This window comes from Staurois parvus, unplaced genomic scaffold (assembly GCF_062004578.1).
Source record: "Staurois parvus isolate SC_StPar_1 unplaced genomic scaffold, SC_StPar_1.0 ptg000928l, whole genome shotgun sequence".
Classification (NCBI taxonomy): domain Eukaryota; kingdom Metazoa; phylum Chordata; class Amphibia; order Anura; family Ranidae; genus Staurois; species Staurois parvus.
Window position 1 is genome coordinate 823,327 of NW_028318724.1, and position 20,020 is coordinate 843,346.

The 20,020-nt window shown below is 38.8% G+C and overlaps 1 protein-coding gene across 2 annotated transcripts in view; it reads left to right on the top strand.

Moving 5' to 3' along the window:
• The window catches only part of LOC149441985 (uncharacterized), a 220,228-nt gene that overhangs the window by 109,317 nt on the left and 90,891 nt on the right, over nt 1-20,020 (top strand). The window contains exon 1 of one of the 2 annotated variants that reach the window (XM_089656684.1): nt 8,163-9,003. The exons of the other annotated variant lie outside the window; for it this stretch is intronic. Within the exon in view, the coding sequence (XP_089512810.1) occupies nt 8,320-9,003 (684 nt within the window). The 5' untranslated portion in view covers nt 8,163-8,319. Of the gene's footprint in view, nt 1-8,162; nt 9,004-20,020 lie in introns of those variants that run through there. 2 annotated transcript variants of the gene reach the window in all.

Sequence of the window (20,020 nt, forward strand, 5' to 3'; positions counted from 1 at the left end):
TGTGCGAAAAGTTTCCAGAACAGAGTTCCGGTCTTTTCCAGCACATCAACATAGTTTTTGAAACATATAAAAATTTGGGAGTTGTGGGATGGTTTGCTTACGACGAATCTTTTGGTCAGAAGTTTGCAGTCCACCCTTCTTTAAAATGGGGTTCAAAAGTTGTCGGCCTGTGGCTGAATCTTTTTCTCCCCCAGAGATCATCCTATAGTAAACAACTAACACTCTCATCATCTGGTCCCGCCTCTGTGTACGCTTTTAGTTCAACAACAGCCAGTGTAAGTGGCCGAATAGGTGCAAACATCAACAAGAATACACCCTTTGCATTGGATCTCATCCAATCACAAAATACTTTGAAAAATGTCTGCAGCTAACCAACAGCAGGACAGAGAGCATATTTCATAAAGCTATAACCCCAGTGAATTGAGAAGAAATAAAAAGGTGTGATATTATTCCAATCCTCAATACGGTTGTAGGTTTGGAGTCAATTGTTAGGGAAAAACATTTTAAGAAACTTTCAGAAGGAAGGATCGCAGGTATGTTTGATATACCTCCATTTCCTTATTTCTGAATTTACCTCCTTGGTATAGTTCCCAAAAAAGAACCAAACAAATTCAGATTAATTCACCATTTGTCCTTTTCTACTGGGAATTCCCTCAATGATCAAATTGATGACGGTCTGTCATCTGTGTGTTATGTGTCCTTCCAGGATGCCTTGATTAAAATATAGGTATTTGGGTCAAGGAGCCCTGTTGGCTAAAGCTGACATTAAATCAGTGTTCCGACTTTTACCTGTTAACTCATTATGTTTCAATTCTCTTGGTTTTTTCTTTGAGGGACATTGTTATTTCGATAAATGCCTGCCTATGGGCTACTCTTTATCCTGCTTTTATTTCAAATGATTTTCTTCTTTTTTGGAATGGATGGTTGCTCAAAATTCTGGTTCGACTTTTATATTACATTAAATGGGCGACTTTTTTGTTTATGGGACCTTCTTCCTCGTTAGATTCTGTGAATTTATTGAATTCCTTTTTTGACATCTGGCAGTTATTCGGGTATTCCACTGGCTTGGGAAAAAACAGTTTGGCTCTCTGTCTGCCTGGAATTCCTGAGAATTAAAATTGAAAATTTTCACATGGAGCCTGATAAAAATATTCTCCATATAAAAAAAGGAATTCTTATTAGAAAAAGAAAAGTTACATTAAAAGAGATGCAATCCCTTCTGGATTTATTGACTTTCAGCACAAGAAAAATGCAGATTGGGAGAATTTTTTCTAGAAGGTTGCATTCAGCCATTTGCAGCTTAAAATCCCCAACTTCTCATGTGTGCATCACACATGATATTCTCAAGGACATGATAGTATGGCTCCAGTTTCTGGGTAATTGCAATGGCATGATAGTCTGACATAATGACTTCATTCTGGATAGAGATTTCTGCTTGTTCACCAACTCGACCAGTTCGACTGACTTCATGAAAATTTGGAATAAACATTGGTGCTTGGAGCCACGGCACCATAGATGGCAGCTCAAAGGTTACTTAAGCAACATTGTCCTGCTAGAGTTGTTCCCTATTTTAGTAGCAATTGAACTTTGTGGAGATTATATTAAGAATCAGCATTTTCTCTTTAGTACAGATAACAAAGGAGTAGTCTATATGATTAATTGTTTGATCTCAAAGTCTCCGCTGGCCATTGTTTTGTTGCAATTTTTAAATGTTTAAGCCCGAATATATGGATTAAGGTGTAGCACATATCCGGCAAATCTAATGACCTGCTGGATGCTTTATCTCACTTTCAGATGGACATGTTCTTTCATTTGATGCCAGATGCAGACCCTGTGGGGCTATCATGCACATCTCATTTGTGGGACTTAATCTAAACCTTATTACAGAAAACATTAAGAAATCTTTGGCTCCCTCAACTTGGGCAGAATATCAGTCAGCCTGGTTGTTATGGCTTTCTTTTTATTTAACTAGTTATTTGGCAAAGGTTACTCTTGGGCTCACGTAAATAAAATTGTTTTGGGAATTTCTTTTTTTTTTTAAGTTACAGAATTTACCTTCCTGCTTAACATTCTTCATAGTTCAACTATCATTAAAAGAATATAAAAATACAATTTTAAGTTAGATAAAAGACAACCTGCCACCCCGGGGGTTCTGGGATAGCTGTGCAAGGCCACAGAATCAGTGTGTTTTTCCGTTTTTGAGTCTTTTTTTTCAAAGCAGTATTCTCTGTGGCCTTCTTTGCTGCCCTAAGGATATTTGATATGATCACAGCCAATAAAACAGACAAACACGATCTTAGAAAAGATGATTTGATTGTTAGTCAAAATTTAGTCAGAATCTTTATTAGAAGCTCTAAAACTGACCAATTTGGAAGGCATACCTGGATTAGTCTCAAAGTTTGCAGTGGTCCTGAAATTTGCCTCATGTTTCTATCAAAGCAGTATTTATTACTCCGCCCTGTTTTTGGTGATCAATTCTTTGTTCACTAAAGCTGGCCATACCCTATACAATTTTCTGTCCAATTTCTGCCTAATTTCCTTTAGATTTACCTTCAACTATGTAGTGCAAGGGCCTGCCTAATTGGGTACAATTGAAAGTGTTGTTTAGGTTTGACCTCATATTATATGGTTTTTGGTAAATCTAAAGCAAAATTATCGAGAAAATTGTATAATGTATGGCCACCCTTGGCCACCCAGATGGGTCCCCCCTAAGCAAATTCCAATTTGGCAGTGTCTTGAGAAAAATACCAAAAACTTTTAAATTTGGAGCATATGAAACTCTCTACACATTATTTTAGAATTGAGGCACTCACTGAGACATTGAGGCTAGGTTTGGATGTTAATGTTATGGAAAAAATTGGTAGATGGAAATGCAGTAGCTATCAACTTTACATTTGCCCTAATATTTCTATGTAACTAATTGCATTGTGTCGATAATTGGCCATTCTTTCATCTTTTGGGCCCACTAGAGAACTGCTAATCACCTAGACCCCAACTGTTTTAAGGTATTTTGGAGTGGGAGGCAGGGTATGGTTTGGTCTGATCTCTTCTTAGAGATAGGAAGATTGTATCAGTGCTAGCCTACCCCAGATATTTTAGTCATACACCTGGGAGGTAGCGGTAAAGGTCAAATAAAAACCCTGGATCTAGTCTTTCACATCAGAAATGACATCCATCATTTCCAATTGGCCTCCCCAAAAATGGTAGTTGTATTTTCTGACGTTTTTCTGCAGTCCTTCCTTAAGCTCATTAGAAAAGGTGAGGAAGAGGTTAAATGGGGCCATTTAAAAATTCATCACATCTTTCAGAGGGTTTTGCTTTCATCACACTGAGCTGGAGGGTGTACTTCCTGACTCGTATAGAAACAATGGAGTCCACCTCTTGGATATCGGGTTAGACATTTTCAATACGGGTTTGAGTACCTGTATTGAAATGGTCGCAGTGTAGGGGTTTTGGTGACAGATGTTTCACACCGGTCTGTTGGGGTGTTTTTAGATTCTGAAGTTGTATCACAGCTTGAGTCATAGTGGCTAAGCTGTATGTCTGAGGTTTTGTTTATTTAAATACATTTTACCTAGAACCTTTTGCCAAAGAGAGATAGATCATTTTAAACAAATAATAAACAGCTGCAGTCAATTTTTATGTAGCTCGGTGTAAGTATGTATTTATTAATTTACGTGGGTAAACATACTGCCTGCTGTCCCATGAGAGGAAAAGGGGAAAAATTTCTAGGCCCCCCTTCCCTCATGAGACTTCGGCAGTGGTGGGTGTAAAGTCTCCCCCACTATGGCAGTAGAGTGCGGGGTGACTTTTATATTCACATGACCTTGTAGAAGATTCTAGAACCCCCTTTGGGGCTATATAAGTGGAGTTCCGATCCCTTGCTACTCAATTGCCTCAGAAGGCAGAGCTGTGGTGCTCCCCCCCCTTGTCACGGCCATTTATTGTGCGGTGGTGTCACCTTGTTCAAAAGGGGGACAGTTGTTTGGTTGGCTTGAGCCATAGTGGCTAAGCTGTCTGTTATTTTAAAAAGATATATATATAATGTTATTTGATATCTGAACTTTTTAAAGTATTTTTTTATTTATTCTGTAATGGGGTATTTTTAGATTCTAAAGTTGTATCACGGCGTGAGTCGTAGTGGCTAAGCCGTATGTCTGAGGTTTTGTTTATCTAAATACATTTTACCAAGATGTTTTTGTCAAATAAAGACAGAAAATTTTAAACCAATAAAAAACGACCGCTGCCAATTTTTATCCAGCTCGGTGTCAGTGTGTATTTTCTTACTTTACTTGGTATATCTACTGCTTGCTGTCCCATAGAAGGGAAATATTCCAATGGGGGCACTAGTTCTGATGACCATGGTGACATACCGGGTTTCCCTCACTTTGAAGGAAATTCCTCTCACTTTCTGTTTTGGCTACGGAAAGGAAGTGAAAGGGAATCTCCCCAATGGGGCAAAGATGGCAAAAAAAATGATTGGTTTATGATCCTCCATTATTCTATCCAAAATGAAACAAAAAGGTTTGCCTTTAGTTAGAAAGAACACCTATCTGCAGATCTTTTACTGTCCTTTTTACCAGGACAGAAGAGGAAGGCAGAAGTGCCTACACTTACAAAAGTTACCTGGTAAAAAAATGATTTTTCTTTCCTGAATCATTAATAGAGATATTGCAAAGGTGCAGTGCAGACACATATGACTTTTCATATACATTTATTGAATTTATCAAAATAAGAACTACAGATGTAAAACTCATTCAAATATTAGAGCATAAATCAATACAAAAAATGTGTACATTAAATTAAAGATTACACATCTTTGTTTGATAACACATAATATAGTCTTAAATCTTTCTAATGCATTTATGTAATGATAACAAAAAAAAAATTCTGTATGGCCGACCTTGTTTATCACACACTATTGTACTGTATTCTTATTGGTTATTTTATATTGCTTGTTATTTATGTTCACCTTAATTCCTTCATTAAAAATTGCATTAGAATTTGATGATTTTTGTTCATGAATTTTAATCAGCAAAGTACTCATTGTTCACCAACTTCCCAAAAACCCACTACATGAAGCTTACGGACGTGATAAAAAAGATGAGTCTGCTGGATCCAGTCACCAATGATAATGTAGAAGTGGACTTTACAACTTTAGAATTCAGTGTTTGGTAAGGATACCTTTGGACCTATTGTGATCCTACTAGCTAGGTTCTTTTCTTCCCAAAGTCTAGAGGGTATTAGGAAGTTTTCTGTGCTGGTGGTCTGTTGATTTCTGGATTCCCAGTATGGCGGATGAGTATCAGTGGCATAATAACAGATAACATAGAGGCTGTACCTTGGTATAGTCCAAATACGGTAGAGGCCGATGCTACAACCATTTGTCAGACAACCATTGCCAGTTTGCCTCCAATTATTCACAGATAGTGCCTACAAATTTTGATATTATTATTTAAAAGTGTGACTTCACGTACCTCTAACTCTTCAGACCCCTTCTATGCTGCTGCACTCTGTTTCGTTTCAAGAGAGTATCCTGGACTGATCTCCTGCTGGATCTGTTGGATCAGAATGAAAAAGGATGTGACATCTGTGTACTTTCTGATTCCCCTCTATCTTGTGAAGGAGGAAGAAAGACCCATGTAATTTCTGTGTGTGGCCAGACGTAAGCCTTTATCAGCCCACATCCAGTCAGGTCAGTAAAAGTGGAGCAGGATGCAAACTTATTGTTTTCAGTCCAACAAACCTGAACAGACTTGGATTTGGGCAGATATAGGTGACCCATAGGGATAGATTTCAGTCCATTTTTGATCTGTGTAATCACGGGTCAAAACAAACCACTCAAATGCCTGTGTGAGAGGGGCCCAGTTATATTAGTTAATACAATAGTCATTTTTAGTATGATAGGCAGGGTTCCATACATGGAGGAAGTCAATATGACATCATGCAGGGATAAGAGATGTAGTGTTTGTTGTAAGCGTGGTTTAAATATATACGGTCACCAATCCCCATTGACTCCAACCTCTGAAGATGCCCAGTGAGAGGGGCGAAACACATCATATGGAAGCCTTTGGTGATGTCACATCTAGCCCAGGGGCTGACTGACAACTCATGGGGCCCCCAGGCAATAGGGGATCATGGGGCTACTGTGTCCTTGCCCAAACTCAAAAAAGCCTATGAAAAAGGTACCAGGGGCATCTCATGGGGCCCCCTACTGACCCCGGGCCCTCAGGCAGTGCCCGAGTTTCCAAATTGTCAGTCCGCCCCTGATCTAGCCAGATGGAACCGATCTTTTTAATGTGAGTGCAATCAGTGTAGTCCTTTTTTAATAATTAATAGAATTTCACTATGTGGGCCCCCTTTCTTACTTTATGTACATATGAGAATTTACACTCCTGTGACCGCTGATCATACCTGAGAGGTATATCACTACCAGGAAAGGATACCATTATCCAGCAAGCCCACAAGCCCCAGCAGAACCGGGAATGTTTCACAAGCGCATTCGACTCTTATATGCATGTAAGAGTCCTTAAAGTCGGTGAGTGAGAACACTGGAGGGGAGCACGAAAATGTGTATTTTATTAGGAAGAACAGCACACTGGCACAAATAAGAGAATGTACTTGCACAATATAATTTCGGGACTTGTATCTATTATTATCGTGCTTTATTGTTTATTTTTTTATATTGATGTGACTAGGCAGCAATTTGACTACGTGGGAGCAGCAGCCAGTCACATATAATTATTTGTTTGCACATCATATGCACTGTAAATATATTCATATTTTAATTAATTGAATACAGGATATAGATCCTAGCATGGGATATTAGTTTAAATAATAACCTAATGTGGTTCAATAAAATACATTAAAACTACATGAAGATGGGGCAGAACAGCATACATTATGAGGGGGGAAAATGGTCAAAGTTTCCCATCTTCAGGAGTGTTAAATATGCCAATAAGTTGTCCTAATATATAGAGGTGTCAGATCCTGTTGCCTAAACTTTCAGTACATAAAAGCATGCAGGCACTCATTCACCCCAGAAGGCATTGGATGTCCTAATGAAGTTACAACACTCTTGACACCTGGAATATTTGCTTACTCTTAAATGTCCTGATCTAGTGTCTTGATGTGGCATCAATTCCCCCAGAGCGCTACTCTCTTCTTCATTGATGTGTTGCAGTAGATGCACAATGCTGCCTCTCCATGAAATACATATATGTATCCTACAAGTGTAGGGTATAGCAATCCTATATTCTGTTGGTAGCCCAACATCAGTTCATACATATTACCTAGTTTAGCTCTTTTGTAACAACCTGTGGATGCATAATGGAGCTTCAATACAGAAACACTAATATATGAGACATCATGTTTATAAAGTATATGTGTTGGCAGTATCCTTCTGTACTGAAATTCCCATCACTGTCATACATGAATGGTAGCTGTGTAAATATTCTCATCATTCAAGACATTTTTTGTGTTACTGGACTATAAAGGACAGGTTAACATCCCAGGATAAGAGATAACCTTTATTTTTCCTTTGTAAACATAATTGGCTCTGATCACACTGGCAACGATTATGTAAATAGATGTGACTGCAAACACTGAGGCGAATACTGTAATACAAATTCATACTGCACCCAAACAACGTTTGTTGATAAGTTGACACTGCAAAAGTAGAAAGTTATTTCCCTCCAAAACTTAAAAAATAATGTGGTTCTAGATTTTAAGCACAAATTTGTTTTGCATACAAAAAACAGAAGCAATATTTCACAGTCATTTACTGAGTTAATTCATTTGATATATGGCCTCATTATTTTATTCTAACCCATTAATCCACACCAAGTTTTGAAAGTCTTTAAGGGGCTTTATTCTTTGAGCGCTACTATCAAGTTGCGTGAAACAAGCACAAATCTGACATGCAAGAACAGAGCTAGACAGAGCGTGTGTAAAAGGAGACTTCTCAAATGTCTTGCAGGCCTCTTGCTGTCAAATTACATTGAAGTTAGAATAGACCAGTTCCCTGTACTCGAAGTGACGTCACGGAGCAGAGTGGATTTAGGACCTACATTTGTCAGCCCCCTCACTATTTAAACTTAAACTGAATGTAAAGGGGACCAGTTGTTTTTAACAAGACAGTTTTGTCCCTTCGTGTTAGGTTTTTTTTAACAACCACAAAGATGAACAAGAAAAAAGCATGCGAGGAAGCTCTGCTTCAAGTTTAGACTGGTCTGTAAACAGCTGTGATTTACACAGAGAGAAAACAGAGAGCTTCGTCTTCTCAGCAGAATATAGATTTCCACTGACTAAGCATTGAGTATGAGCACAGCCGCTAAGATTTCCAAGTCATCACTGGTGAACTCTCTGGCCAAAAGGTATGATCCGAAAGCTCTACAGAACCAGGGGCCTGCCAATGCACAAAAAACATTACAGACTCCCTTAGCCACAACGTCACCACCAAGCAAAAACATCATGGACACAAAGCTGGACTTCCTGCACAGCAAAATCGACACGCTCCTGGTGGAAAACAATAATGTTTCTGAAAAGATTGAGGATATTTCGCAGGATATTGTGGACATTGCGAAAGAACTTCAAGAGCTCAAAACAGAGAATGCCAAAACTGACAATACCAACAATCATACAGAAGTTAAGGATGTTTTCTTAGACATGAAAGGACATTTTATGGATATGATAAGCTACCTCTCCCTAATAAACAAATATTCAGAGCAACAAGCAAAAAGGTTGGAAGGAGTGGAATGTATATTGCTTGGCATGCAAAGTGTGATTCATTTTGTAATGAAGCAAACCAAGATTTCTGCGTTGTTTGAGTTTCTTCAGCAGAAACAAAGTCCTACAAAGCCAGCGCCAATTAATAAAAAAATGACCAAAGCTAAAGAGGCAGATAAAGCACATCTAAAAAGTAAAGCAAAAAGGAAAAAAAGTACAAGGGTGCAGGAGACCAAAAGAAAAATCCAAGCCTGTCTGAACAAAAAAAAGCACAAGGTGAGATCATTATATATCATTTTACAGAATCGACTTCTTGGGTCTTGGGTAACGCAATTTCATTTGTATCATTTAGTGATAGATATACTCCCAGCTTGAATTGACATGTATAGTAATTGTAAATGTATCTTTTTCAGTCTATAAGTAGTAATGATGTATGTAATAAGTTCCATATTTTTTTAAACACATTTTGTTGAGCCATGCTCCTTGTTTCTGTAAAAAATATATAAAAACACAGCATTTTTTTGCGGAAAAGGTAATATCACAGAAAATAAAAATATGTAGCTCACAACAGTCAATGAGCATACATGCTAATGAAAAGTGATTTCGGATTGGTTGCAGTGTGTTACGCTCATCGTGTCTTTGCATTTGATTAAATCTTAGCAAACTTCATGCTCAGTATCACGGATGTTAACTTAATATGTGATGGTAAATAGGTCATGGGGTATATTAAAGCTTATTTAAATATGTGCAATAATTCAATAAGCAACTATTATAATATCTGTGGTTAGATCAAGTAAGAGGCAAAATCTGTTATTTGTTACTGCCACTTCAGTGTGTTTGCTGTATAATGATGTAATTAGCAATTGTAGCTAACTTTATTATTTAGGAAATTTGCCAACAGTATATGGAAGTTTATGGACCTCTTTACTGTTGTGAATCTTATGCTGTATGCTGCTCCCTGAAGACTTCTGGTCCTAGTCCACTGCACTGCTTTATTTGAATTGGACCAATTGGATTTACTAATGGAAAATAGGCTATTCACTTTGCAAAGAAGTTGCTGTTGCAAAGGAATTTTCCCCAAAACTTAGTAAATGCAGTGAAATTTCACTTTGCAAAGAATACCCAGTCACATGATGTGGGTATGATAGCTCTGGATTGATGGAAGAGAAAATTGGTTTTGATGGATACACCATGAGGCGTGTTTCCTTCAAAGAAGCAGATCCTTGATGAAGATATATTGTGGGTAGGCCTTGTTCTGGTCCTAGGCTGCTACATCTTTGAAGGAGCACTTTATAGAAAGTAAATTATTGAGGAGCACCTCAAAAGTGGACGTATTTGATGCTTTTAACCACTAAATGTTTAAAAAAAACCTTTAGGTAAAATTAATTTTTGTAGCAGTAATTTACAATTACATGCAAGGAAAAGAGAACAGCATTTTTGCTTACACATGATTGGATGGTGGAAGTCAGCAGAGCTTCACTTCTATCACTAAGCTCTAGGGAACAGTCAATTTAGTCAATTAACCCCATAGACTTCTATGAGGATACCAATTTCAAACAATACCACCTGTACAGGGAGACTGTTTGTAGTGTTTGAGATACATGGTAGAGGGGAGATTTAACAATGTTTAAAAGTACAAAAAAAAATGTTTTCATCGACAGAGAACACATAGGTAATTCTAACATACAGGTTACATTCACCTTCTAAAACATTACTGCTTTGCTCAGTGGCCTAAACTTGCAGAAGAACTACGAAAAAACTGCTTTTCCATATCCAGATACGGTTCTCCCTTTTTATATAGTTATTTTCTGACTGTTCAGTCCATTCTCTGCTTTCACTTCATGGCAGTTCTGACTCATCCCCACTTTGTTTTATTTAAATCTCCTTAGGACAGATGCTTTTTGAATAAAGAAAAAGGCAACACATGTTTCTGTGTAGAACATGCCACCTGTTACTGACGGATATGATTCCTCGTGGCTGTGTAAACATACTGTGCTGACCTCCCCCCAAAAGTGACTTCTTTGTACCAAAATGATCTTTTGTGTTGGTCTTTGGACTGCCATAGATATTCTTTTTAATGTCTTGGGGTCCATTTTGATGTTTTGAGAGGTGTCAAAGATACATAAATATTAGATATCATGTTGTACAGTGGAAAATAACTTCTGTATCATTCTCTAGGAGTGTATATGTGTGTGTGCAAAAATAAAAGATATGTGCTTAAAATAAATTGTACAATTCTATATGTAAGGTCAAAGGTAAAGAGGTTAATCTAAAATACTTTTTATATATTCTATATTATGTCTATATAAAAAAATTTAGGAACAATAATCTGTTAATTAGAATTAAAACATTAGAAAATATTATGATTCATGAATATTAACTGCAATGTTTATTGTGTCATTTAGAGCCTATTTATTGTATAATGACCCAACGTTTGCACTCATACACATTACACTGCCCTTTGCAGTTTACATCTTATTTATAAAATAAAGCATACAATATGGAATCTAAAATGCAGCGTGTGGCATATCCTCTGCATAATGCTGGAGAGAAAATTCACAGATAGGAAGACTGTTCATGTGACAGGTTTCCACCTCATTTCCGACACTTTTTTTTCTCCATTAATTAAAATGAATGGGGCTTCACTTACTTCAGAGTCATGAACAAACCACATTTATAAAACACAGAGCAGTGCTGTATAAGTGCTGCAGACTCTTTTAGAAAAACCTTTCTTTTATTTTACTGGCCCCAGACTTGACTTCCTGGGAATTCCTTACAGCCTTCAAATTACTAATATTTTTAGCCCCATTATCCGTATCACTTATCATATGAAAATCTGAAGACTATGCAAGGAATGTAGTTATTAAATAACTATGATGTTATTTAGCTTCAAATTAGGCAAAATACATGTTCTTTACTAGAAATGAGCACAAGGTTCAGTCTGAACACAAATTCAGACCAAACTTTGGCTGTTTGGGCTTTAAAACAAACACCCGAATATTTACCTGTTTGGCGGGAGCCATATGCTACTTTCACTATTACACATGACAGCTGTCAATGGTTGTTAAGGAGTTAAGGATGCCAGTGGGTGAGCCCTTATGAACCAGTGACATCACCGGGCCCCATTCACTTACATGGCTAGAAATACCCAGCCAGGTTAGCAAAGGGGCAAAAATAGTTAAAAAATCAACAATATGGGGTTCCATCCTACTCCTACTAGGTCCATTTGGTGTGGTATGAATTGTAAGTGAGACCTAATACAAAAATAACCAAAAAAATGTTGTGATCTCCCCCCAATTCTATACCAGATATACACAAAAAAAAAGGTCCCCCTAAAAATCCATACCAGACCCTTTATCCAAGCTTACTTTAAAGGGGGGGGGGGGGGGGGGTGTGCATGTGGTCCTCTCATCTTGAACCATGCTAGGCCACATTTCTTCAACATGTGTTAGGTAACATTGTTCAGCTATGTAGAGCCACATTAATCACAATGACTGCCTACAGGAAAAAAAAAATCCACTGTTGTTGAAACTGAAGTCTGGTCTGTTCTCTTGCCTTCCACTGAATGAAAGGTCCAGTGGATGATGTTCCCCAGTGTAACACTCACTACCCCCCCCATGCTATTTTTTTGATAGTCCCTTCCCTATTAGCCCAGAAAATGGGCAATTTTAGGTTGAGAGATTAGCCACCTATTGATTTCAAAGGGTTTCAGGTTCAGCATCCAGACTTCTTTGAAGTTTGCTGAACCCTGCTTTCACCAATTAGTCTCAGTCTGCATAGATAAGTAAAGAATAGTGAAATCTGAAATTTTAAAATCTTCACCTGAAAATTTGTATCTGTATGCACGTGTCTGCCAAATAGTCATAATTAATGAATTGTATGTTTCTCTGAAAACTAAGCAAATCTGCAAACGTGTTAAGAGAAACTTAAAATGTCCAATTTGCTGACTTGCCGATGTGTGAAATTTCATCACGAGCAAAGGACTTGACAAATATGTAGGGTTGTATTCATTGTTAAAAATTAGTATCACTTGCACAGCAGATGTTCTACAGTGAACAGTATTGTTATAATCCTGACTAGGCTGAGATAGTCCTTTTTCAGATGTTACAAGCCACAAGCAGATTAGAATTAAGAAGACTCTCTTGCCACATGTGCAACAATATGCTAGCAGGGTTGAGTAGTGGCATCCCCTGCTCTTGACCAGTTTAACGTAACATATTTAAAGCCCTTTAATGTCTGTATTCTGCTGGGGAGAATTTCCTTAATTTCCTGTTATAGAGCCCAAAGTGGAGGTTTGTCAGCAGAACATTTGTCCTTTTTGTAAAATTTCCCTTGATCACTTGTTTTTGTGACAACTGTAAAAAGTTTACATACACTTTAGAGTGAACAAACTACTCATGCCTTTCTGCTTGTAGCCTGCTTAGGCATAAACATATAATTTAGCAGAAGTAGCCTGATTACTCACTTGAACCTTACAGCAGGATTTACCCCCCTTCCTGACCAGGCCATTTTTTGTGTTACGGCACTGCATTACTTTAACTGACAATTGCGCGGTCATGCAACACTGCACTCAAATGAAATTTACATCTTTTTTTCTTACGAATTGAGCTTTCTTTCGGTGGTATTTCATCACCTGTGCGTTTTTTATTTTTTCCACTATTTTGAGAAAAATACAATATGTTTGACTTTTTAAATTAAACATATTTAAATTAAACATGTTCAGTAAAACAATTTAAAAAATCTAATTTCATCATAAATTTAGGCCAAAATGTATTCTGCTACATGTCTTTGCTAAAAACAAAATCCCAATACGTGTAAAATAATTGGTTTACATGAACGTTATAGCATTTACAAATGGCGGTATATATACTGGGATTTTTTTTTTGGTAGTAATGGCGGCGATCAGCGACTTATAGTGGGACTGCAGGACTGCAGTGTACATTCTGACACTGGGAAGAACGGACTTGGTGTCACTGACATCCCCAGTGACACCAATACAGTGATCAGTGCTAAAAAAAAGCACTGAAACTGTATTAATAGCACTGGGCAGGAAGGGGTTAACAGGGGCGATCAAAGGGTTATCTGTGTGCTGGGTGTGTTTTACAATGGGGCTGTGTGGGGCTGTGCCTGTGTGCTTCACTGTCCCTCTGTCCTACCCTCCCGCACTTCTTTCCTGCACATTCTGCCTCTGTCATGCCCTCCACATTCCTCTTCTGCGATTACTACCCACTGTCATACCTTCCAGACTTCTCTCCAGTGCATACACTCTGTACCCCACTCCTACACATACTGCTTGCTAAAACACATCTGCAGCATTATATGTAATATCAGCCAACTTGCCCATTCTAGATTTGGGAGCTGGATGTGACATCCATAACAATCACAGCCTGCTCCCCACTGCATATGTGTAAGATTGCATGGTGCTGTGAGACTAGCCCTGCAGCCTCCTGGGACATGTGATGTGTCCCAGGAGGCTGCAAGTAGGAAGAGGGTGAGATGAGCAATGTAATTCTCAACTTTGCCAGAATTGAAGTAGGAGTGGGTACATCTACTTTTAAAAACCCCCCCCAAAAACCCTCAATTGTGTTAGGAGTGGGGAAAAGGATGAGCAGTACTTTCACTTTTGAGTGAAGGTCCCCTTTGATTCTTTGCACTGAGCAGTTCATTTTTAACAATACCTCTGATTTTTTATGTTTTTTTTCGCAAATGCAGGGCTTGTTTTGAGGTAAAGCTATCCTATGTACAATATCTGAGGCATATAAACCCAAAATGTGGAGTTGAATTCTCATAGGTTCTACAGAAAAACTAGACATCTTTTTATTGTAATATTTATGATGAGTAAATAGGCGATTAAAGAAAATAATTTTGTTGCAGACTTATTTTTTCATGTTAAATACATACATGCTACTGTAAGTATATTGAAGTGTAAAACAAACAGGTTTTTATTACCTCTTGGTACTACCTAATTTCTTCATCATCGCCTTTGTTTTCTGTTACAATAAAGAGAGATCAATGCCCCTGATTGCACCTGAAGTCCATCCTTGTATTGCAAATGTATTGGTCAGTGTGAAAAATTATGCATATCCATCTTAGGCTGCTATGTCTAATAATAGGGCAAAGACTGAATTTGTGTTAGTTATCTGAAAACTTCTAACAATTTCCCTGGGTAATATTTAATCTCTGTCTTAACCTTGACACAAGTTCAAATATGATTTTGTCAGTGTAGTTAATATAATGGAATGCCAGGGGAAGTCCATGCAAATTATATATTCAGTCTCCTGTGTCTGGTTTCCGTGTTTTTAAGTCCAATATTATTTTGTGCTATCAGATGTCCAAGTTGCTACAATTATAGTTACTGAGTGTGGGTAAAGAACATTCTTACATTGTAAGAAGAAGGTGGCAACAAGCATAGAAATAGTACACAAGATAGAAAGTTTGCCTTTGATGTTCCAGGATTTTCAAGCAAGTTACTACCATTGTCAGTTACATCATGGTACACACCTTCGTTTGATACTTCGTCCGATTTTCTCTTACTTAAGATAACAACTGGGAAAGTTAACTTAAGTGTTCACTAGGACACCTCAAAACCGCTAAGACCTTTACAAGAACCCACAATAACCCAACAGAAGCACTTTTTCAGAACTATCCAACTTCCCCTCAGATAGACCACAATCAATTTGTCTCACTTCTCACAGCCTATTGGAGACTGACAGTTGTTTTTCTCTTGCTGAGTTTTAGGGTATGTAGACTAACAACCCAGTGGACTGAATTAATAAAAAAATGGAGAAATTGCCGTACTAACACAAGCGATGTTAGTTCAGCGATCTCTCCCACTGTGTCTTTGTGTTTCGATAGGGGGATTACCCCCTTCCCCCAACCTGAACACACTGATCAGTTCTGGCAGCCATTGGTTGCCAGCACTGATTGGAGGCTGGTCAGATGCTGGTTTTCCAGCAAGCCCATTTGACATAAGCCGGTTGAAAAACCGGCTTCTGTAGAACAGACAGTCAAAAGTTGGCTGCTTCCTGCCAAACCAACCATTTTCAGCTGATCTTCAAATTGTGTGTATCGAGCTATAGGCTCTGCCTATGCTTAATTTTATCAGTTGCATCACTCCCAGCTATTTCTGAGAACTACAAAGTATGTCTGTGTCAAAGAGGAAAGGAGAAGGTGTTCTGCTGTCCTGCTCTAGGGTGAAAGCATGCTCCTTCACACATAAATTAGAAAGAAAAGTAGAGCAGCCACCACATTAAGGGATTTGCAAACTGAAATATGCAAAAGTGTATATAAACTCAAAAATAGAAATTTAACATGACAATCAGGGGCTCTCTGATGTCTTCATAATGAGATTTTGTCACAGCATTAAAAAAAAAAGTGCAAATAATAAAAACGTATCTTATCCTAGCCTGTCTTCCCACACTTTTACATCCCTCTTGCAAACATAACGCCTGCCTTTATAACCTCCATGCTGCTCTCCTACACATACTATTCCCTTGCATACCCTTCCTGTACTCCTTTCCTGCATATATTGCCTACTGTCATGATGCTTGGCACTCCTATCTTGCACATATTGCCCTCCACCATACCCCACATTCATCTCTTGCAAATACCCTCTGTCATACCGTCCTGCACTTCTTTCCTGCACATACTGCCTCTGTCATGCCCTCCACGTTCCTCTTCTGCAATTACTACCCACTATGACAGGTATGACACCTTCCAACCTTCCAGACTTCTTTCCAGTGCATACACTCTGTACCCCACTCCTACACAGACTGCTTGCTAAAACACATCTGCAGCATTATATGTAATACTTTATCAGCCGACTTGCCCATTCTAGAATGGGTAGTTTTGATAAAATTCTGCCACCCTAGCCAATACAACCTGCAAGTGAAGAATTTGAGTTTAAAAAGTACATTTACAGTGCATCTGAGGTACAGCGAATGCATAAAAACAAGAAAGAGTGAGCAGGATTTGCCCTCTGCAAGCAATGAATGTACAGAAAAGGTTTGGTGTGGTCACTATATCATTGGAAATATTGCAGATAAGCTTATTGCAGATATTTTGAAGAATGCAAAATTGTGGTTGGCAACAAATGTGGGTTCACTTGCCGATTGTGCTTTATAACCTCAGAGAACAATAGCAAAGGACGCGAGGGCTGATGATCCAGTGAATGTGAAGTATTTTAAATATGTAATGGTGCAGTGCATCATAGTCTACTTTCAATTTTTTAGGTTGCCTACTTGTTTGCTATATATATCTTAGCACACTGTACCATGTTATGACATAAGTTCCAATGAGCATGCCTTTAATAACCTATATTGTATTTGTGATCCAGCCAAGAAATTACCACAGAAGCCAAACATAAGAACCACATAATTTTTTCAGTGTGGCTGACTTTCTCATAGATTGTTATTTTTTAGTTTTCAGAAGCCCTGTTACATAACGCATGAAAATTGAATCCCTTTGGAAAAGAGAGAAACTATCTAAAGCATTCTGAAGGTTGATATTAATGTGTAGGCAGCACATTCCCTGAGCACAGCATGAGTGAACATGATAGGCTACTTAGTAAATTGACGTCTATTCAGGCATGCTTTGTCCTCTGGAAGACGTGCTGTTGCACTCATCACCTCTTAAAATTGAAGAATCAAACTTGAGAATGATCCAGGATTGTTTCTCAGGTCAGACATAAAAAGGGACAGACTTCTATTGTTCTTGCTTGATGCATATGATTCCAAATGTGGTCCTGGATCAGAATTATACTGGGGCTGCAGCTGCATTGTCAAACACTATTAAGTATGTGTAACCATCCATAACATGTATGGATAAAATGTATTGAATTTGTTTAAGTCTGCTAAAGCTTTGTGTAACTAAGATAGAAATATATGTATGGATAGAGAAAGATAAAGAGGATGTCCTATGACAGTTCAGTCTATTGCATAGCACAGGGTACCAGACATTCAGTTCAGACCACTCTGACTACTATTCTTATACTGTTCAACTATTGAAGGGCATTACTGGAGATTGACTGCCTTTTTTACTTTCTTGACTTTTAAATTTTTTACAATTTTACTGCTAACTAAATTAATAGTGATACTTGCTCATAGACCCAATGCATTATTATATGTCTAATGGAACCAAGTGGCCATCAATAATTGTGTTAGTTCATGATACATGTTCCTAGGTGTTTCCAGCTTTCCTAGTCCATTGTGTAGCCCTTTCTTTCATCCAAACTGTTGGATGAAATGAATAGTCACACAATGGATGGTATAAATCTGGAATCACCTAGAAGTATGTATGATGAACAAAAACAATTATTAATGGCCATTCGGTTCCATTAGACATAAAATAATGCATTGGGTTTATGAGCAAGTATCACTAATACGTTAGCAGTTTGTCCACAATGTACACAAGTTGCAGTATGTGCTGTATTCCAGCAGACATTTACATTCATTATTATTATTATTATACAGTATTTATAAAGCGCCAATAGTTCGCTCAGCGCTGTACATTACAAAGGGGGACAGAACATGTGACAGAACAATAACAATACAATGCAAAACATGAGGGGTTCGAGGGCCCTGCTCCTCGGAGGTTACAATCTAGGAAGGAGGGGATGGTGGCACAGGAGGAGATAGCTGTGGGGGATGGAGTGGTAGGAAGAGGGGAGGAGGTCAGCAAGTTAGCAGGGGGTGGGGTAGGCTTCCCTGAAGAGGTGGGTTTTCAGGGTGCACCTAAAGGAGAGGAGAGTAGGTGATAATCTGATGGGTTGGGGCAGGGATTTCCAGAGGATGGGTGACACCCTGGAGAAGTCCTGGAGGCGGGCATGGGAGGAGGAGACCAGGGAATTAGAGAGAAGGAGGTCTTGTGAGGAGCGGAGTGTGCGTGCTGGGCGGTACTTGGATATTAGGTCAGTGATGTAGTACGGGGCAGTATGGTGGACAGCTTTGTACGTCAGTGTTAGGATTTTGAATTTGATCCGTTGTGCAATCGGAAGCCAGTGGAGGGATTGGCAGAAGGGGGTGGCGGAGATGGAGCGGTTGGAAAGGTGAATGAGTCTGGCAGCCGTATTCAGGATCCACTGAAGCGGGGATAGCCAGCGGCGAGGCAGGCCAGTGAGGAGGGAGTTGCAGTAATCGAGTCGTGATATTATGAGGGAGTGGATGAATTCATTCATGGACATGGTTTTAGGAGACTTGTAGGTAACACTACACATTTTACAGATTTTATGGCTCAACGCTAAGCAAAACCTGTATTTATTTATTTGTTTTAATTTTCGGTGTGGGAAGGTTAGAGAATCTTTCAGGTTTTTACTTCAGTTTGTGACGCCAGTGAGGAGATCTCCCCTCTTTTGTTCCCTCTTATACCAAGACATTACAGTAGAACTTAATTCCACCTCCCAGGTGGCTCGCTCCCTTCCCCCATGGTGCTATAATTATGGCACATGCACAGATATGCCCACTGGCTCTGACCGGCCTTTGGATCCTGGCAGAAATACATATATGTCCTTGAAAAAGGTCAACGCATTTTGCGAGTTTGTCCTGCTTATTCAGGACCAACAAGGAGATTATGACATATAATGGGTTGTGCAGAATAGTAGAATGAATATGTTCAGGTGTGTCATTTAGCCAGAAACTTCAAAGTGGTGCTTGAAAACTGTTCCCTTCTGGCCCATAGGAGAGACATCCAGACACAAATCACTTGTAGTGTACCCCCAAGAAATGCATGATGCAGATATAGTCAGTAAGTGGATCTCTGAGTATCTCTGAGTTTAGTAAACCAGAATGGGAATCTAAATCTAATAGATGTATAAGGAAAATTCCTCAGAGCACTCACACAATCACACAGAGCCACTAGGCCATCTCAGCATCAGTTGCTGACATTCAAACATGATGACAGGAAGACACCGCCGGTGTCACAGGCGGTATCTTCCTGTCATGATGTTTGAATGTCAGAAACTCTTGGTTTGCTAAACTCAGAGATACTTAGATATCCAGGCTGGACCCATCCCAGAGTCTGGAGTGGCACATGGCTCAGACCTCCTGAGAGTCTGAGCCATCTGCTACCTTCCCTCCACAGCTCAGTGCTCCAGTGAGTGCGGTGAGGGGAAAGAGCAGAGAGCAGTGACTAAGGGACGGTGAGAACTCAGCGATCAACGGTCATGCGATCACTGGGTTCTCACCCAGTGGGTTCTGATGAGGCATTGGACTGAACCTGCATCCACCTAGGTAAGTATGATTTTTTCATTTTTTAAATGTTTCCCAAATTTCTCTTTTAAGTTGTTCATGCTAATACT